Below are 21,298 nucleotides of genomic sequence, written 5' to 3'. Positions count from 1 at the left end.
ATCATTATAATATAGTATGATGCCCTTCCGTGCCATTGTTCTTTGTGTACCGGACGGCGGACACCTATATCGTTACTCGATAATAAGCTGATAGATGACCATTATTGCAATATCTTATCTTAAAATTAAAAAAAAATTGGCCTTTCCGTCACAAAAGTGCCCTTTTTTCATAATCCTGCCCCCCAGTCAAAATTCGTTCCGGCGCCCTTGGATAGGCTAAAGATTCAAAGCCAACCATCTAAAAAAAATCTTCAAACTATGGAAAACTTCACCGCTAGACGTCAGGCCTTTCACACAAATGTTGCCACGGTGATTTGTATGTCAATCAATCAATCATGTTATGGAAAGAAAGAACTAAATAAACTTCACTTTGTAAAAATTTAAAATTTCTCTATAAATGGTTGACAATTGCAGAAAAAATTCTAAGGCGAACCTAGTAGTCTAACTTTTGTTAAATTTCAAAAAACACCAGTCGTTCTCTTTCTAAAAAAGTAAGACCCATGCAGTTTGGCAAACAAAGACCAGAGTTATGGTAATTGCAAACAGTGTGTATTTTTCAGGGCTTGGGCTCTTTAAAGAGCCCGTGACTGTTAAAAGGTGGAATCTAAAAAGTTACTTCCTACAGCACTAAAAAAAATTACAAAACATTTTAACGCCAAAAAATAACTTAATAAACTTTGAAAAATACACCGGGTTTAAAGTTTTTAAAATCATTTCATTTGAAAGTCGAAGAGTTTTTTTTTTATTCTACAAAATAGATTAATGCCACTAATTGCTTGAAGAACACCGTGGAGTCGTTGACATTTCTAAGTTTGCTGAAACAATCCATAAAATTAGACCACTAAAATAGGTAAAGGAATTATATCAGCGGCTGCGTTTCCAGATAGTCAGACCACTCGGAATTCGACAACTTAAGCAAGTGCTTCAACTCAGCAAGTACATTTCAGCTATTGCCAAGTCAGAAAATGAGATTTACGTGCTCCTTTTGGACTTGTTTGGTCATCGCTTGTCAAACTCATTTTGCTGACTTGTAACATGCCGATTTTCGTCTTGCTTGCAGTTGTTACTTGCTTATTCGCCTACCATCATTTGCCAACTTCAGCCACTTGCTGAAATGTTGCCAGGTCAGTTGTTACTTGCTCAACTGCCAGTTGCTTAGTTCACAACTGCTAACTTGTAGGAGACTCACGTTGTCAGAAGAAAAAATAATTCTGTACTTTTCACGAAAAGATAATGGTTTCTCCATCTTTTCACTTTCATCTTAGAGTATTTTTATAATAAATTTTTCATCCGCTAAGTGCCGCTAAATGACCAAAAACATTGATATCTGTCGACAGTCAAAATTAAGAGATTGTCCCTTTATTCTGCTGTTTTTTTTTGTTTTTTTTTTTATATACAAAGTTTGGTATTTAGCTTTGAGTGTTAGAAATATTAATTTCATTATTTCAATTTTTAGTTTTTAACTTATATAGCTTTTGTGCTCATGTGATGCAAAATTTATAGGTTAACTGATGCATCGCTTAATAGGAATTTGTTTCAAAATTGGAAAATTTATCCACCTGATCTCAATTTTGTGAAGCAAATCTGGGAGGTTTCTTGCCAAAAAGTAGTTTTCATTTCGGGAATTTTTTTTTAAATTACATCATCAGGCTGAACCGGTCTCGTACTGTACCTTAGCCTACAACTGAAGTGCACAGCAAACATTTTCTAACCACAACCTGTTGCACATGTAGGCTAAAATGTAATGATTAACCATTCATTTTTTGCAAAATATTAGGTTGTAGCCTACAGGTTAAATGCTAGTCAAAATAGTCTTTTTAAAAACTTTATAAAAACACATATTGATTAAATATTTTAAAAAAGGTTAATTTAGGGGTCTCATGCTTGTTATGTTATGACTTAAAGCTTAGTTTAATTTAAAAGGCTTTAATAAAACTGGCTACTTTGATAATCATCCCCTGCTAAATTGACGTAGATATTACAGTAGATTGGTTGAACATGTATTCCGTAGTCGAGTAAACTAGGGTTTCCCAAGCTTTTTGAACTCATTGCCAAATTTTGGTTGTGGTCCACTATGAGATACGATGTTGTTCAAATTAATTCATTGAAGCAGCAAACAAGAAAGTTGATTAATTCAGCCGTTGCTAATTTTTGGTTATTTGCATTACACTAATAGATTCATATTTACAGCACAATACCCAAATCACGCTATAGGAATTTTAATATAGACTAGGTCAGGGCTACTCAACTGGCGGACCACGGTCCGAATCCGGACCTTCTGGGTCTTGATGGTGGACCTTGAGCTTTTGGACGAATCACCTCATTGCCACATTTCAGGGCTCCTTTAAACAGATTTCTACTGGGAGGAAGTAATTTTTACTGTGATTGTCCTAGTTGCTGGGGGGGCTTCGCCCCCCAGACTCCCCAACACTTTCTCAGAAATTCAAGTCGAGTTACATTTTGCCTAAAAAAGTGGTTTGGTACAGATAATTTAATTTTCATGATTGCGTGTGAAATAACCTATTCACCGTACCGCTAAAAATATTCAACTTGTCAAACTGGATCTTTGTTAACATTAGTTGAGTAACCTTGGACTAGGTCATTGGATAGGAAGTAGGCTACAAAACTTGTTTCCAGCATACAAAAAAGTCGCATGAAAAATAGAGCATTTTTGTTTCATTTCAACACTCGCATCAGAAATACAACTTTGTATATTGATAAAATAAAACGAACATACACTAACGGAATTTTTGTAAGACGTATTGGAAGGCTAAGTTGAAAACAAACTTGTAATGTAAACGAAGAATAAGTTTTTGCAACAACGCCAATCGGAGAGATGTTACCCAAAGTTTTTCGCAATGGTTGATTGACTAGTAGCTGCTAAAAGGTATATTAAATCTAATTAAAACATCATTTTTCAAAGTTTTGTCAGTAGATAGAGATAAGCAGTGATAACACGCATTGTTTAAAAACGCTACGTAATTAATTGCAGTAGGCCTAGATACGTATGGTATTTGAGCTGCGACAGTACGCAATTCAACAATCATTAATAAAATCAAACGCAATAAAATTTACTTTGACTCAGCACTAGCCCTAAACGCACACAGTCACCCAGTAGTATATATTACAAAATGCACAGACCAAACTTGAAAACCTTGAAGTTGATTGTTTTGGAGTTTATTCAATGGTCTGCTTTCGCTTCTGTTGTGTTTGTTGCTGCACAGAAATTAGCAGCTGCCTCACAAGGTAGGTATACCTTAGTAATCGTCGCGTCCATCGGTTATGTTGCTGGAGCTACGCTGCTGATATGGATTCCTGTAAAACTAACGTTTCAATGGATGAAGTTCTTTACAATCTTTGAAGAAAAATGGTGAGTCCTCGTTTCATGTTTTATCCGCTGGTAGAAATATAGCACAATTTAAGTAGCCTATTTTGTGACGCTTACACGTAGATTTGTAAATTTTTTCCAGTTTATACGAAGAAAGGATAAAGTAGGGAAAAACGCCAACTCTCAATAAAGCGTTTAGAGTTACGAAAATACGACTTGGATTGTACTCTAACGTTACAAATGTAGGGATTAAAAATTGGTTCTGTAGCTTACAAATTTCTTTCAAGAGTAGTTGCAATTAATTAAATCTAACTTTAGCATTTCTTATAAGATCTTCGTCTCCAGAGAAATGAAGCGCTACAGGCACTGTCCTTCCTTCGTGTTTGGTCCTAAAACAAAAGTTTATTCTGCGCTTTTCAAACATAATTGGGTTAAAATTGGATATGTGGAGTTCAACAGATCGTATTTTCCAGGTGTCCATCAATGCTTGTGTACGTTCTTCTTAGTGCTTTGCCTTGCTCCGTAATGTCAATGGTGGGAGTAGCAAGTAACACTACTGTTGGATTTCAATCAGTTTGTGCTGAACTGATGGTGATTATGCTGGTAGTAGTAAGTAAGTAAAAATAGTAGTGCAGTCTTAAACATGCTCTTCTTTAAAACCCATCCATTATTTTACTTTAGCTATATCTACATACAAAAGAGCCAAGTATAAACTTCGCCCAGAAGATTGTAACAGATGGTGAAGCAAAACTGACTGTGGCCAATATTGCTTTATGTTTGCGTCAAAAGTGAGCATCAAACTGTAGCCTAGGCTATACCAGTGGCGAGTTCAGAACGTAATTTATGGGTGGGCCTAGAAAATATCTTGGTGGGCCTTCACCAATAATGCCACGGCGGGCCAGTACACAAAAACTTAGTGCTGTGAAATAGTGATGCCGCAGATAATTCAGTGCCACTTGGTTGTTCTAGGGTTAAACATTAATATGTTTTCTTTTTCATGAATCTGATTTTGGGTGAGCCCACTGTCAATCTGGGTGGGCCTGTACCAATCAGGCCAACCCGGTAGATCCGCCCCTGGGGTATACTGTATAGTTCCGTTTCAGTTACGCTTCACTTTTTGAACAAGTAGCAAGCAACATCTGGGACGTGTCACGTAGCCATGAAGTTGGGCTTAGGAGAACAATCGCCTTCTCTATTTTATCTTGCCTCTCTCTTTCATTGACTTCCATCATTTAATATTTCTGAAATGTTGTGTGTTGAAAAATGACTATCGTAGCTGTGGTAGGGTATAAATAATAGTCTAAGTACAATAATTCAAGGAAATGTGTTTCGATGAATTATCATGTGATGAGTTGTCGTTTGATGAACTGCTGTTCGATTAACATTTTGTGCCTGATTAATATAGTATTGTGCCTGGTTAATATAATAGCGCATCTCCCAACTGCGCGAGACCTGTTAAAGCAGTGGTTTTCAATCTGGGGGTCGCGATTCCCACAGAAGTTCCGAGCTGTCTTTTTTAGGGAGTCGTGAGACGCTTGAAAATCCAGTTTATTTTTTAAAATTCTTTTTCGGAAAAAAAGAATAAAAACTGTGATTTTTCGCAATCGCCATTCTTCAATTTGGGATTACCCGATTGTTTAAGCCTGATGGTAGGAAAGCGTTCGATATTTTTCACCTAGTTCTTGTAGCCCACCTTTCTTTGTGCAGACAAAAGTTAACCAGTAACCACGCTAGGGCAAAAAAGCGAGCTTAGTTGGAATCTCATGTCAAATGTGGATTTGTCAGCGTCGTTTCTAATGGCATTCAAAAACCTCACTGTGTGGGCTACTCTTTGTATAAAAGTGTTTTCAACAACAGTTTTACGCATTGATAAGCTTGTTGAAAGATGCAGCACCAATCATCGCACTTAAACTGATTTTAATAAACACATAAAACATTGTTAAACAAGGAAAACTATTAATACTACAAAAAATGCTCAATGCCAAGCAAAAAGCCAAGCAGAGCAAATTAAATCTTTAAATTTAAATCATTGATATAAATTTAACCGGGTGAAAATGCAAAAAAATTTATTCTATTCAATTTTTTTTTTCTCCTATAGTTTAGCCAAGCTTGATAGGAAACGAAACTAATCGAAGGAAATGTAACAAAAGCACAAGGCTAATAAACCTCAAAAGACGATTTTAATTTCAAAGTTTTTCATTAGAACAGCAAAACGCGACATAGACTGGATGTCGGCATGAATCAAACTTGGTTAAATTTTTCATTTGGTATAATATGTTTTTATTAAATATTTTTATGGGAGGTCGCGAGGCTATACTGATTGCTCTAAAGGAGTCGCAGTTCAAAAAAGGTTGAAAACCACTGAGTTAGAGGAAAACCCATTTTCACAATTTTCACTGACAAACAACTTGTTCGCTTTCTCGCTAACATTATAGCAAACCGCTCATTTGTGTTGAAAACTAGCGATGGACAATCCAGCCGCCCCCGTCGTCTAAAGAATGGAGTTCCACAAGGATCTTGCTTAGCACCCATGTTATTCAATATTTATATTAGCGACATTCCCCAGACAAAGTCCACACAGTACAGCTATGCAGACGATTTGGCCCTACTAGCCTATATACAAAACAAAAATTGGACTAAGGTAGAGGATGTCCTCACCGAGGATGTGAAGCTCACAATACCTAAAGGACTGGAGACTAAAACTAAGCACAGCTAAAACCACCATCACACCTTTCCACCTCAACAACAAGGAAGCTGGCCGCCAGTTACGCGTCTCCATAGATAGAACCCTTATCCGACATGACCCCTGCCCTACATATCTGGGAGTGACCTTGGATCGGCAACTCAGGTACAAAAAGCACTGTGACTCAATCCGTGCCAAAGCATCAGCAAGAAACAACGTTCTCAGATGTCTAGTTGGGTCGACTTGGGGATCTAAAATCCCAACACTGCGCACTAGTGCCCTAGCGCTTGTGTAAAGTGCTGCCGAATATGCTTCTCCAGTCTGGTGCCGCAGCACACACGCAGGAAAAGTAGATATCGCCCTTAATGACACCATGCGCATAATTATTGGATGCCTGCGGCCAACTCCTACAGACTTACTACCAGTGCTTTCAGGCATCGCCCCACCAAAACTACGCAAAGAGAATTCTACCATACGGCTCGCATTAAAGGCAGAGGTCAATGATCGCCATCTCCTCCACAATGTAGTCCTTGACGCACAACAGCTCACACGTCAACGCCTGCCTTCCAGGCGCCCTTTTTCTCGACACATTGTGGCGCTTCATGAAGGTCACTTCGACCTGATGAAGTCATGGAGAGACCGCTGGGAAACCATGTCACGGCCCAACCAGTTCCAAGTCACACCAGACACTACGGTACCACCTGGCTCAGACCTGCCAAGAAAAGAATGGGTAACTCTGAATCGCCTCCGTACTGGTGTTGGTCGCTTCAAGCACAATATGTTTACCCGGGGATTGTGTGACTCATCAGCCTGTGTTTGTGGTGACTGTCAAACAGCACAGCACATCATAAATCACTGTCCAGTGTTTCGACCTGAAGAACATGGGAATCTCATAGACCCTGATATGAAGACACTGCTCTGGTTGCAACAATTGGGAGATGTTACCTGAATTGCTGCCTCATAAGCAAGAAGAAGAAGAAGACGATAGAACCAATGACACAGAAGCCATTAGCGTAAAACCCATCAGCACTATATTTGCTACAGTAGCAAGATTTTATTGGATTAAAAACATAAACCAAACGCAAAGACTCTGCTGTCTCAGCCAAGAAGAAGTCCTTCATTACTTTGAATCACTAAACCTTCAGCATCAAATTACTTGCTCCTCCTTAACAGTAGCGTTGACAGGGGGGTCCTTCTAGGGCCGGGATGATTTTAGGGGTTCGGGAACTAACTTGAAGAAAGCACCACGTATTTTTTGGATATGATTCGTTTTTCTCAGAAGATTCTTGATTTAGAAACCGAGGATCTCATTTTACAGGGCCTAAGTATCCTCTCAACGGCCCTGCACTATAGTGTAACACTACTTTGTCAGCTTTTCTTCATGTTGTATTCTATTGGCTTATTTTAAGTTCTGTTTTACTTAATTCAAAAACTGCTTTTATAACAATTATAAGGTAGACGCTTGTTCATTTAAAATTGCATCTTTTTTGTGTCTTTTAGTAAACACCTCTTTCGTGAAGCCTACCTCTTTCAGGCTTTCAGGCTATTACGTTTTGCGCTAATCGGAAGCACGCTATGAATGGGGAGCAAGAAATATATGGGCTATTTCTCAGTATGAAACACAGCTTGACTTTGCAGATATCTCTGAGAAAATGAAGAACTATCGTCTTCGTTCGGATGATGACAGCAGTGAAAGTGCTATGGAAAATGGAGGTAGACTAAAAAGAAGGTTCTTAACTTTAGCATATGAAACGTTTTTCATTCATGCTAATGCAGTGAAGCACAATAAAAGAAACGTTAATTTTATAACAGCGTATCTTTTAAATAAGTTTTTTTACAGAAGGTATTATTTGCATGACTATCATCTTTTTTGGTCTTCACTCCTCATGCAATAGAAATGTGCTCAACAAACGTTTTTGTTGCTCTATTCCTTCGTTAATTAAAACAAGGAACTAATATAATGCCAACATATCTTCAAGTGGAAAATAACTCTCAGCTGAAACAACTAAAACAAAATTGAGCTGTATGGTCATTGAAATATTGTTCAGTGTTTCGACCTGCAGAGCATGTGGATCTCATAGACCCTGCTATAAAAACATTGCAATGGTTGCAGCGGTTTGGAGATGTTACCTGAATTGTTGCCTCATAAGCAAGAACACGAAGTCATTGAAATTATCTGATTTTTGAGCTCTGCTTTTCCTTACAGAAAACCTTCAATCCAGAAGACAGTTTTATGAAGTATCATCCTCTGTTTCATACGGCCATGGCCGAAAGCAAAGGTTTTCGTGGTCGGACTCCAGGTAAAACATTGCAGTTTTACAAAGATTATTGCTCTGCCAAACCAATTTAGGCTACAATTTTTTAACTTGAAAACGTTTAAAACCTTTGGACATTAGTAATATGGCGTTGAATAAAAAAAAACTTTGGACATTTATAACTGAGCTATATTGTTTTATGCAGACCAACAGATCTTCTTCAAACCATGTTAAATGCTTATGATATTCGTTTAATTCTGGGCTTGTTGGTGAAAGACCAAGTTATTCTTACTGATTGGAATAAAGCAATTTACATCATAGCATTGCTTGGAATGTTTCCTTTCATTCTTTCATATAAGCTGCCGTTCAAGTAAGATATTGTTTTGTTTAATATAGATTATCCATGAAAATAATTCATTTTAGAGCAGGGTATCTCAAATTGTGTGCCGCAAGAGGGTAAAAAGATGTGCCGCGAAAGTGTCGTGAGTTGAATGTTGTAGATTGAGCGCAAAATTGCAAAATGTAAAATTAGTTTAGAAGTGCGCAATCGTGTTTCAGTTGACCAAAATTAACTGCGTCAAACGCTTGATCATCAGGCCAATCCCACTTGAAGTCAAGCCCCAAGATTATTAGTGAGCAAAAGCAGGCACACTGTTTACATTGCAGTAAAGGAAATGAATTTACTGTTTTATGTGTCCAAATTCATTATAGTCAGGGCCGTGTGAGCACCATCTCGTCCCCCCGAAATCCACTAATGGGCTCTATATCTAGTTCTTGCTCTTATAAATAGGACCAGAAAGCGTTTGGGCGGCAAACTCTTTCAATGTGGGGGAAAAATTTATATTCATAATTTTAGCAAAAAGTAAACAACTTTTAAATCTTATAGAAAAAATAGTTAAGGCATGCCGACAATGTAGAAGGAAATCAAGAAAAAAGTTGGGAAAAAAAAAACAGTTGGGAAAGGACCAGAGTTTTAACAAAATAAAATTAATAACTTCATAATGAAAAATGCAATGCAAAACATAATGTTCAAATAAATGAAAGGGGGTGTAGGAGGCTTGCCCTCCAGAAAATTTTAACAAATATGATCTTGTTTTCGTCACTTTTTAGGCATTTTTAGGAGAAATATATTTTTTTATAAAAATGCACACTTTGTATGTAACCAAATTCATCGAATTAAAATTGGATTGGGGTAGAAGTTTGTTTAAAATTTAAGTTAGCCTATCATTTCATTTTTTTTTATTTACAACCGCAAAAGGATTTCAATAATTTAGTACTTGAAAGTTTGTATAGCCTAGTGTGTTGTAGCCTTTTAGCAGGATAGAACTTCGGAAATTTTACCTGAGGTTCACCACCTTCACAGATAACATTTTCACTTTATAACCTATCTCGATTCACATTGATATTTATTAATTTAATTATTATTAATTAACTACGCTATTTCAGTAGGCCTAAGCAGTGTTTACTTCGAAATATTGCACCATTTTGTTAGTTTTTTTAACCACAAAAAACTTTTCACTCCTTAATTTCCAACTATGCTTGCCCAGTATCGACAAGATGAATGAAATGTGGTTGAGTAAGCGAAAAAACTTTGCAAAAGGGGAAAAAATTGTAAAATTACAAGCCGAAACACATTGCACGAACTAAACATGAGTGGGCCCCTAGCCCGGGCCCCTAGTTAGAGGTCGGTTCCAGTGAGAGTTTGGAAAGCAATAAATATTATACGACCTTGCATGATTTAATTAGCTTTATATTATCGAGCTTTTGTAGTAGGCTATTTTTTTTTTAAACAGTCAAAAAACACTAGACAGACTAAAATGAGTGAGCCCCTAATTAGCCGTGCCCCTCCCCCTGGACGAGTTGTACGGGGGACGGTTAACACGGCCCTGATTATAGTAAAGCTAACTTTAAATAAATTCTATGCTGTACGGTTTATTCAACGTAGCAGTTTCGATTATAAAGTTAGTAAAAAGTCATATTTCGAAAAAAGTTTGACAGAGTAAGTCAATATGCCATGATAGATTCCGAAATTCTTTAATGTGTCGTGGTCCAAAAAAGTTTTAAAACCACTGCTATAAAGAATGGTAGACTTAGAATTTACCTGTAAAAGTTGTTTACTTTTATACGTTTCCAGTTTGAATATATGTAAATCCAAATTTTCATAAATTAGTGATGTAATAAAGTTAAAAAATTGGGAAACATTATTAAAGTCAAATAAATAAAACCAATACAAAAAATTTGCCAAAAAAAAGATATATATTGTTTCGAATATCGACAAAATGTAATTTATTTCATAAAAAAATGCGTTGAAATACACAAACCAAATACAACTAAAATGATTTTGTACGACCATTCCAAAGGGGTTGCTTTTGTCCGTTTTAGTACATCCTAGGATAGAAAGTGCTTTAATAATGCAAAAAAAGTAAAATGTTAGTTCATGTTGTATTGTTTAGTCACCTTAGCTGATTTTGATTAGCCTGTAGCAATTGGACATGACGGTGAACAACATGTGTGGATTTGCTGATGTACAATAGGCTATGACATGATTTCATATCTAGAGATTTTTCAATCACGACCTTTCAAATATTGTTTATGTCACAGTTTACTGTTCTCTGTTCTCTCGTTTGACCTGTAGTAGCTTAGATTGGCAATGCCTCCTCGTGCAGCCAAGATACGGTAGTTGGGTCCAGTTGTCGAATACCAGTGATTCCACTTGGGGGCCGTAAGATGGAACATTCGTGGAGTATGTGTTGCATTGTTTGTTCTACCGCTTGGGTTGCATTGTTTGTTCTACCGACACATATCGGGGTATTATGCAACCCCCACCTAAACAGATTAGCTCCAGTGCAGCCAACGTCACATCTGATCCTGTTCAATGTGACCCATGCCTTTCTTGAGAGGTCTGCTCCAGGAGGGATGGAGAGTGCTGGTATAAGTTTACTCAGGACTGATTACAAAAGTTTCAATCGGTAGATTTTGTTTTCGACTGAAGTTTGTAGGCAGCAGCCTTTTTATTGCTCATTTCCACTTAATAACGAGTTGCTTTTTACGCGTGATACTTAACTTCATGCGGCTTTAGGTTAAACTATGCTTTTGGTACAGTAAACAGCAGCCTATCGTCTGACTTCTACAACATTCCGGCATGACGTATAAATAATGACGTATTAAGTATACATCATAACATGCAAGGTCAAGTAAATATGCTGCTTGCTTGATTTATTGTTTGAGCTGGAAATTTTGCGCAATAACCAGAAAGTGGTCATTGTAATTTTTCCCCCTTGTTCTGTCCTACTAAACAACCGAAAATATACGTTTATTTTCAATTATTTTTAGCTCGGCATGTGCAATTTGATTTTACATGTTATGATGATTTTGTACGTTTAACGATTTAATCTGTGCTAGTGGTAGGTTTGCTTTAGAGGTGATTTTATCATCTGTTACATCCCGATAAATGAAATAAAATCTAGAATAGCTTGAAAGTTGTACCACAAAGCATCGTTTGTTGTTTCAGGTATTAAAAAATTTTATTAGTTCATTTAGTACATAAGAAAATTTATTGTCTTATATGCTAATACACAAGATTTTAGATATTTAAACAAATCAAGAAAACCATGCCAAACTAACTTTAAAGTAGATCTTTTTGTACTAACTTAACTGCAATTGATGGTGTACAGTAAATTTAACGTTGTGTTCTTGTTTTTATCACTAGCATAAAATAAATAGTCAAAGAGGATTGTTTAACTGAAAGTAATACATGGAGCACCAACAGTGACTCTTTATATCATATCACGTCATTTTATTTCGATATGATCTGAACAGCCATTGAGCAAACTGCAAACATAGTGTGTGTTTAAAGCCTGCTGAAAAAAGTGAACCCCCAAAAAATGATTAGCCTACTATACGCTACTGAAGCACCACCATGTACCATAAAAGTATTTTTTATATAGGCTTACCAGAGGCGTTACGTAATTCATTTGATTGAATGGGCACTTCAGAAATCTAGATCTTTAACTTTACATAAAAATTGAGTCTTAAGCAGATTTTGGACTATAAAATTTCAAATTTTACCTATTAACCTATCATCCCATAAACGCATTTGCAATCAAACCTGTCTATTTTATCCTCTCTAACTATAGTAATTAAAAACTTATGAAAAAAGCACACCCAAAAAAATATTTACGTGTACAGCAGATAAATATGAAAACTTGCGCAATTCGACAAACAGGTTTTAAAACACTGATTATAGCATAATCGTCAATAACAATTAGTTGAACCTAAACCTATGTTTGACCTCTAAAAAAATATCTTTGCTCTTTTTCTATCGCAACTGATTTAGAACTATTCGTACATTTTTGTGGTTAAGGTTGATATATGACTTTTAAAAGATTGTTCAGTGCGGATTTGTTAACATCGAAACTCTTTTAATTTTCTAGATTTGCTGCCACGGTTCTACTGTTGGATATTCCTTTCTTTTTCTTGCGCTTATCAGTCATTTGTGTGTTTGGTTATGTCACTGATGTGTTATTCCTCTTGAAAAATGTCTTATCTTTCTCATTTTTTCTTTATTTTTGCATTGTGAGACCTGTAGTTTTCAAACTCGAAGATTCGAAAGAAAACGTCATTGTAAATTCTGTCGACTTTTTAACGTCAAACGGCAATGCTCATTTTGCTGGGGACTCATCTTATCATCATCAAGCGTATTCAAACGAGTACTACAGTCGCTCAAGGGAAGATAGTTTTCAAGATGATGATGATGATCCTAATGAGGAAGAAGTTCACCATGAGAATTATTACAACCAGCATGATCAGAGACAACCTGACAATTACAATTATCATTATCAAACAAATGATGGTAATCCTTCAATGAACAATAATGAACTTCACACGCAATACAATGATGTCACTGATGAACATAATTATGATGAAACGAGGAGAGAATATTTTGAATCGGAGCAAGATGGTAATGATTACTATGAAGTGCAGATGAACGAAAATAACTCTTCAGCTCAAAAATCCTACATATTGCACGAGGTAAAATAAGCAAACAAGATGTATTTGCTTGCGTTAAGATTAAGATCAGCATTTTAAAATATGTAGCAAAGCTTGTTTTAAATGTACATCATCATTTTTTGCAAATGATTGAAAACTGTTATTTTATGGATTCTTTTGTCGATTTATCAGTTTTGCAACAGTTGCTAAACAGAATTAGTTTTTGTCTATTTCTCACGAGTGTGGTGCGATATGCAAAAGTATTATTTTCATTTTTTATTTCTTGCAGAATGATAATATCTTTGAAAGTAATTACTTTGAATTTTCACAGTCTGCAGCAACAAAACCTTTGACTCAAAGAAGAAAAGCACCACAGCCACCAGAAACGTGAGTGATGGCGTATTTTTAACTGAATATATCTTTTAGTTTACATTGTTTTTTCTGTTTCGATTAATTTGTTTCATCCATTGTGAATTCGCAAGAGCTTTCCTATTACGACAGTCTCAAAATTGTTGTTGACAGTCTCTTCCTGTCTCAAATCCGAAAGATTAAGGCCACTCTAATGTTTGATGTAATCTATCAATTCTATTTGTCTTTTTTAGCTCGAGTTTAGTTTGTTTTGTTTAGAAAAACTAGTGAAACTAATTTCTCTGAACGTATTCAATGAAATTAATCTTAACTTTAAAGTGCCTCTGACGGGAAAATAAATTTGCTAAATTTACCTAAGATACCAAAGAGATGACACTAACAAACTTCCCTGACCAGCAAATAGTAAAAAATATCAACAGGCTAATAAGTTACACGCTTGCAAACTTTCGTTCACTTTCGGCGAATCTGGCACTCATTCAATTGCGAAAATAAAAACGGCAACCCCGCTGTGACGTCACCGTGGGTGGGAAGGATACATTCTTTCTTTGTGGTGAGTTGGTAAGGTATGGTACGACTGCTCCAAAACGTCAATGTGTGGGGCTCTATTGGTCTAAAGCATGTGCAAAATGAGAATTACCGAAAGGAAAAAGTCAACTTATTATTACTATCAGGTTTAGATCAAATAGATTGAGTTTATTTTTATCAAACATCATCTCAATTCAATTGAAATTGCAGTTTTTCTAAACTCTTGTAGGGCTACAATTTGGATAATTTTTTATTTGTCCTAATCTGGCTATAGCCATTTGCAGTGTAACAGCAGTATCTCACAGACAGTACACTTAATTTATGGTTGAGGTAGGCCTAATGCCTGGAAATTGCTGTTTATGTGACAGAGTCAATGACAAAGACGTGTGCTATATTTTCATGCTTTCAAACAAAACAAGGTGCTGAGAAGAAAATAGTCAAAGTTTTCTTCAAGTGTTCGAAAGTGGGCCATACAAAACTAGTCGTATATGTTCTCTTCACTTCACTGGAGATGATTTTGTTAACACCACCAACCCGATTTGGAACTTCTCAGCAGTGATTGGCGTGCTGGGAACTGTAGGTGGTGCGTTTGCCACAAGTGCGAGTCTGTGTCCCAGCCCAATGAATGTGTATGTTGCCATGAAGTGCCATAGATGAAAGAACTTTTGAAGAAAGACGCATCTAGCTGTGTTACCCATTTGACCGATTTTGAGGCACACTTACATCCCGCAGTTCTGAGGACTTTTTTTTATGAGGAGCCGGAAGAACTCGAGAAAAAACAATAAACCGAAAGGAGAAAACGGAGACCTATCAAAAGAGTAAGGATGCTACATTAGGCTAAAAATACCCTAAACGCTAAAGAATGCACACTAAACGAAGTGATTTTATTTCCTTGCAGGCAGTATCGGTAATTAGTCGCTTACAGGCATGTATTGGAGTGGATACTTACAAGGTGGTGCTTTCGGAAGCAACAATCGGATTGTGCTGCCGTCATGCATTGTTTGGCGAATCCGAAACAATTTTCAAGTCCAGATGGCCGTTACACCGGATTTCAATGGCCAACTGAAGGCACATTATGAGGGAGAGAGAGAGAACTTTTATTTATTTATGAATAGTGATGAATGAAGATGAATTAAATATGAATGATGATTCGTACGATTTCTTCATTTTTCACTTCAAGTATATTTTAGGTTTTGTAGGAACGTATCCAGTACAGTTTTATTAAACTGCAAAAACCAATAAATCTTTGAAAAAAGCAACCGCTTGTACCAACTCCGACCAAACTGTGATCCACCAATTACATCTAGAAAGCATTTGTTTCATCCGTCGCTAACAACGCCCACCCACGATGACGTAATACCACCAAAGTCGTCCCAGAGCAGTGAAATATGAAGTTTCGCCTGTGGTGGCGCTGCGGAGCTGTCGTTTTGTATAAATTTCGCCCTAACCAGTCGAGCTTCGAGGTTAAGATTAAAAAGTTCGCTAAGCATAATTTTGCGCTAGAAAATGCTTAGAAAATTTACTATACTTGGGTCCAACCTGTCAGGGGCACTTTAACGCAAACTAAAATTAACGCAAGAATTAAATTTAGTGCTTTACTGCGCTTCTTTTTTCGTATTCAGAAGTTTTTCCAGGCCGTTTTCTGGAGACAACACTCGACAACTTCCGGTGCCTCTTGAAAGCTCTTCGTTCTCTTTTCCGCCGCCTCCGGATCACTTTCTTGCTCTTTCAGAAGACGTAATAAGTAACGGATCCAGTCATACTTCACCTTCAAATAATAAATTCAGCCAGGAAGCTCCAAGATCTACGAGATCTCAGACACTGAAAGATGAATGTGATACTGATTCATTTGATGATCAGCTCTAAAAATATTGATCTAAGGCACATAGAGAAGGCTGCTGTGCTTCGTGGTGAAAAATGATCTTTTCAGCAACAACATTACCCTTTGTCTAGAGGTCATACTTCTTGCTTGTTTTACCATTTTCTGTGAAATGTCCTGATTGACAGCTGGTTAAGATCTTTTGATGATTTCTGTGCAATATAGCCTACGCTACAAAGCTGTCAACTAGCAGCACAAAAATCATACTAAAATAATTGTATGTATGAAGTAGCTTTTGTCGTAATCGTATGCAACAGTATGTCTGAATAAATTGGCTGCATTTCTTTATTTTTGCGAGCTATCCAATTGTGATAATTAAACACACTGTTGTTCTCTATTTTGATTCCTTCTTAATTTTATTTTTCATGTTTGCAACTTGTATAGTTAACCTTTGTTTTACAAGTACTCTAACAAAAAGACGGCGCGATTAATTTAAAACTTTTTCGATTGCAAACACGAAGAATGATTCAAACCACAGTACAATGCTTCAACAAAAATATGTGTTTATTTTTATTTTGTGGCAACGTTTTTCACTTTGCATTCTTTTCAAGAAAAACTTTGCATTGCTCAAACAAGATTTAGCCTACTTCAAGCTCTTCACTTCGTACACAAACCAATGCTATCCCATTTTATTAGTGTATCAACGTATTTTAAAAAGAATGTTGCTGCTAGCTTCAATTGACTTCACCAACCTATTTTCCTCTGTTCAGAAAAAATCTATTTGAGTAAATGGTTCCCCTTTAAGCAGATTTTCATTGTTGTAAACAGTTTTCACATGATTGCATTCACAGTTTTTCAATCATTTGCAGGAAAAATTAAAAATCCATTAAAAGTGATTTGAAGATCTGAGTTTCCATATATGGCAAATCGAGAGCCTTTTGCCTGACGTAACCAAACCACGTCACCGTTCAAGAGGGAAAGGATCACTGTTTGGCTTTGCATGATACGCCTTGGTACAGCGTTTGCATATAGAATTACCTGGAAAAAAAAATTATATATAGAATGATATAGTGTTATAGGCTACGTGCGTTGTAAATTGTTAAAAGACACTAAATGTTGTATAGCTTTTCAGTTGATGTAGCTCGGTAGCCTATAACAATCGACATGGTCGCGATAGATATTGGGGTAAGCGCAGCTAAAACAAAATTAATGGAAGCATTTATGATGCAAACGAGACAGTATTTGATAAAAACATTAAGCAAAGTTTAAGTACAAGTAGGCTACTATTGATTGTAGAAATCTTTATCCCTATAAACTGAGAAAGCTTGTATGAGAGCTTAATCTTGGCGACTTCGTATGTCTGTAGAGACTTTCAACAGCTGACACAGGCCGGTCACTAAGATTGACAGAGTCAAGTTTCCGCTTTTTGTTTAAGTGTTGTTCTCTGAAAAATTTCATTCACTGGAGATGGCTAAATGAAGAGCAGTCGCTAAAATGAGGTAATCAAGCGCACACCCCGACAGCAGAACGAACGCTGCCTGATGTTGTGATGTTTTGTGCGTAAAGTTAGGCGCTCCAACTTAGCCTCCGAGCAGACTGGCTTAAAATGGCGTTCTTGCCCCCACCCTTGATGAAAGACTAACTGACTTTCAGATCTTGCGGAGTTGGCGAATAATGTTGTAACCAACTCGAAAAAATGCTTCTTGCCAGTTTTTCAGTAACAGTGGAAAAATGGTAGCATTTGTCTGATAAGCGGGCCAGCTATTAGTTATTAGTTCAATTACGTTTTCAAAACAAAATGCCTCGAAAGTTACAAATGCATCAAGGCATCAAGTATGAGCAATGATAACAATTGAAAGGCTGCATGTTTTGACGTATGAACAAACAGTTTAATCTGAAGGACTTGGCCTGCTAATTCGCATCTTTCATTCACCTGCGCTTCATTATTTTTCATAAGTTGTACTCCAACAAATTTATCAAGGTAAGATTGTACTGTGTATGTGAAGTGATATATGCCTGGATACTTGCAATGAAATCTATTGTTTTCTTCATCAAACTGTTGATCAGTATTCACAAACACCTGCAATGTACAAAGTAACCTTTTTTAGAATATATCTGAGTTAAACGTCTACCTTTTAAACTTTTTGATTGTGGTCAAAACTGTGTGCAGCCACTTTATCGTTGATGGTACTGAAAAAATGTTGTTTAACAGTTTTTTTTTTTTTTCATGTAGGAGTTCAAGACATAACCTACTAATAATAGACACATGTTTCTCTCCATTTTACAAAGACAGTATTGTTACATATTTGATAGCAGAAAATCGATTAGCTTTCGATGGTGTGATCTGCAATCTAGCCTACACGTCATGCTGAAGCATGGATCCATGGCTGAAGTGACAAATATTTTAGTTCCAACAAAAGCCTAGCTCATTCCTGGCCTCTAAAAGTTCCAGCTGAAAGAAAAATTACAATGGTGAAAAAATACGCCAATATTCTAAAAACAATAAGTAGCTTACTGTAGAACAGAAACTTTCACCTTGTCAAAGCTGACTGCTAACGCCGATGATTCATTACCAAGCAATGGTTTGCTCCGTGCAAGAGAAAATGCTGAGTGGGGAACAATCGGAGCAGGATCTCCTTTTTCACCCTTTGCACCCTTTTCTCCAGTTTCTCCTTTATCCCCTTTAGGTCCTATAATTCCTTGCGCCCCCATAATACCTTGAGGACCAACCGGTCCCATGTCACCTTGGTCTCCTGTAAAATTTAAAAGTTATACTTACTTTTAACTAACGACTGAAAATGTGAGATTGGTAGTTCTTGGAAAAATTGAATGGAAGTGAGTTTTCAGCCGCAAAGCAAATTAATTTAAGTAAGAATAACAATAACCAGTTTACTACGATACAACCTTTTCGTTTAATTCTTCTTGCTTTTTGAAATTAAATATTTATGCATCCTAGAAGTTCACAGCAGACAAAAGCTAATAGCACAGCGAACACGTTGTTAGCAGAAGTTTTATCAATACAAAAATTAAACATTTTTTTATCTTAACCAGAAATGGTTCCGTGTCAATAACTATTTTACTCAAACATAGTGTAAAAGCACACAAAGAAGTTAATCTTTGTTTGCTCTGACAGAACTAAATCTTTGTTCGCTCCGTTAGCTCAGTGGTTACGCGCCCGGCTCAAGACCACGCGGTGCTGGTTCGACTCTCGGGGTGTGCGCTTGAGCAACGCATTTCAGGACTGCTCTCCATTCTGCGGCACCTAGTGAATGGAATAATTCTCTGGCAACAACACTTTAACAATCGGAAAACTTCATTCTCCTTATCTCGGTAACCGGCTCTGCGTCAAGAGTCTCTACAAGTATGCGAAACTACCAGGAATAACCCATCAAGGCTTTGTCAGTCCGAGGATAAAGATCCAAAACCAAACCAATCTTCGAAAGAATTTAGATATCCGTTCTAAAGTGTGCGCACTTTCTCGGCAGCTGCCATGCTTAACATCCCCTCCTATGACCACCAAGAAAGAATGAATATATTTTGTATTTAGTCATATTGAATCAAGAGACTTGAATGCAACAAAGATTTAGACTTTTGGTCACAAAAAATACTTTACCTTTGGGTCCTTTCGTCATATAATAAACCGGAGTGCCATTTCCAGGATATATTTCATCACAGCAGTGTGTACATATGCGAGTATTTGCTTTGACTTGGTGAAAGGAAAAGAGGGTCAAAAAAATCCAGATCCATTTCCAGTTTAAATCACATTCCTTTGCCATTACTATCTTTTTTTCTTCTGTGCTCTTCCAAGCATTTAGCTTGATGTGACTTCAAGTATATTGCCGCCGATTTTCTTTAATGACACTACAACCGACGGAGGTTAATGTTAACTTAAAGCGAATTCATTTAAATTTTATTTTAGTTATACAACTTTTTAGAAAATGTCTAAATAACATTTCACGTACGTAAAGGCACAATATTTTACAGTTTTAGATTGTTGAACTTTAGAAGTAAACAACCTTCTCTGTATCTAGGCTACACGTACGCCTAATAAAAGAAACTTTTGGAAAACATAAAAGTAGATTTTTTTCCTACAAACAGACGTTTCATACCTTCAATATAACCAGCAACCTTCAAAAGACTTCTCAATTAATTTTCTGTTTCGTATTTTCGATTTCATTAGCATAATAATTGGAGATGTTTTCAATACGACTGTTTCTGTAAGCTTCATAAATTTTTGTCTTCCATTGTTATAGTTCTCTGAATCAGTTAATCGGAATAAAATCGATTGAATAAATCATTTTTTAGGCAGAAGAATGCCTTTAACCTTTAATAACGTGCACCGGCCTCCCTCAAGATTGCTTCATTCAGTAACCTTTTCGTCTAATTAAGTTGTCAAGATGCAGCTCAAAAAAAATTTGTTTAGACCAAATCTTCATCAACTTCTACAAAGATGTATTTATGTAAGTATTTTTTTTGCTTGAGAATTTTTTTACGTCTCAACTGTTGAAACTCAATTGTCAGTCTCCAGTTACTACGTTGCAACGTAGGCTGTGCGTTAAAACCGTGTTTGCTTTTTAACATTTTAAAATACAAAGGAAGTGCGCAGCAGGCTGACGTGTTAGATATTTGTAGCAAAATATCCGGTTTCGATCCTAGCTCTATCTAAACTGTTAAAACCCTTTTAGTTTTCAGTTACAATTTAAAGCGACATATGCAAACAAGGAAACTTGGATTGAGTTTACGTTCAGAGACAACTGCCAAGCACTACAATTGAACTGCTGGTGTGCGTCCCAACTCTGCCTACTCACAAACAACAGCCTACCACTCATCATATCCTGAATACTTGCGTGTATTCGGACAACGTACAGTAACGTTCAAGAAACACAAACGAAACTTAAATCATTTGTTAGAAAACTGACAGATCGATAATAATCTTTTGTTCAAGTGCAGTTATGAGGTAAAAGTTATAAAAGGCTGTTTTAATTTATTGCCACTTTCAATATAATACACTTACAATCAAGCGAAAAAAAGTTCTACTAGCGCACAGCATGTGGTATATGCTTTGATAGAAAATTGAAAAAAAACTTTCCTGAAGTGAGTGAAGTCATTGCAACATGTTGCTAACAAAGGATGAGAAGAACCAATGCATCATGGATAAGCGGACGAGGAAGTTTTCATGCCACCAATAGACACCTGGGTGATTTGTCGTTCAGTTTTGAAAAATCTATAAACTAAATGTAGATAAGAATATGACACAAAGGCTCTACATGTCGGGTATGCTAGATGACCAATGGATGTCTATTGAAAAGGTTTTCTCGCTTCTAAGATGA

The 21,298-nt window shown here is 36.6% G+C and overlaps 2 protein-coding genes across 2 annotated transcripts; one reads left to right on the top strand and one right to left on the bottom strand.

Moving 5' to 3' along the window:
* The first annotated feature begins 3,131 nt into the window (after positions 1 to 3,131).
* LOC145768771 (transmembrane protein 236-like) lies at positions 3,132 to 16,501 on the top strand. The gene is made up of 8 exons (XM_082580361.1): positions 3,132 to 3,370; positions 3,802 to 3,941; positions 7,650 to 7,724; positions 8,218 to 8,311; positions 8,472 to 8,636; positions 12,700 to 13,297; positions 13,587 to 13,642; positions 15,772 to 16,501. The coding sequence occupies exons 1-8, from the start codon at positions 3,132 to 3,134 to the stop codon at positions 16,013 to 16,015; spliced, it is 1,611 nt and encodes a 536-aa protein (XP_082436487.1). The 3' UTR covers positions 16,016 to 16,501.
* Positions 16,502 to 16,641: 140 nt separating this feature from the next.
* Positions 16,642 to 19,906, bottom strand: LOC145768770 (complement C1q tumor necrosis factor-related protein 4-like). The gene is made up of 4 exons (XM_082580360.1): positions 19,582 to 19,906; positions 18,504 to 18,721; positions 17,902 to 18,048; positions 16,642 to 17,006 (listed from the first exon to the last, which is right to left on the bottom strand). Exons 1-4 carry the CDS (start codon positions 19,742 to 19,744, stop codon positions 16,824 to 16,826), a joined length of 711 nt encoding a protein of 236 aa, XP_082436486.1. The 5' UTR covers positions 19,745 to 19,906; the 3' UTR covers positions 16,642 to 16,823.
* Positions 19,907 to 21,298: the final 1,392 nt, after the last annotated feature.

The sequence above is a fragment of the Aplidium turbinatum genome, chromosome 4 (genome assembly GCF_918807975.1).
Source record: "Aplidium turbinatum chromosome 4, kaAplTurb1.1, whole genome shotgun sequence".
Taxonomy (NCBI): Eukaryota; Metazoa; Chordata; class Ascidiacea; order Aplousobranchia; family Polyclinidae; genus Aplidium; species Aplidium turbinatum.
The sequence above is the reverse complement of the archived record's forward strand: the minus strand, read 5'-3'. Positions and strand labels throughout refer to the sequence as shown.

Excerpts from the sequence above, each read along its gene's own strand:
- LOC145768771 (XM_082580361.1), top strand. The coding sequence starts at position 3,132 with ATGCACAGACCAAACTTGAAAACCTTGAAGTTGATTGTTTTGGAGTTT. Across the intron at positions 3,371-3,801 it reads ACAATCTTTGAAGAAAAATG|GTGTCCATCAATGCTTGTGT; the intron begins GTGAGTCCTCGT and ends CGTATTTTCCAG. Across the intron at positions 8,637-12,699 it reads TCATATAAGCTGCCGTTCAA|ATTTGCTGCCACGGTTCTAC; the intron begins GTAAGATATTGT and ends TTAATTTTCTAG.
- LOC145768770 (XM_082580360.1), bottom strand. The coding sequence starts at position 19,744 with ATGGCAAAGGAATGTGATTTAAACTGGAAATGGATCTGGATTTTTTTG. Across the intron at positions 18,722-19,581 it reads TATGACGAAAGGACCCAAAG|GAGACCAAGGTGACATGGGA; the intron begins GTAAAGTATTTT and ends TAAATTTTACAG. Across the intron at positions 18,049-18,503 it reads TAGCAGTCAGCTTTGACAAG|GTGTTTGTGAATACTGATCA; the intron begins GTGAAAGTTTCT and ends TGTACATTGCAG.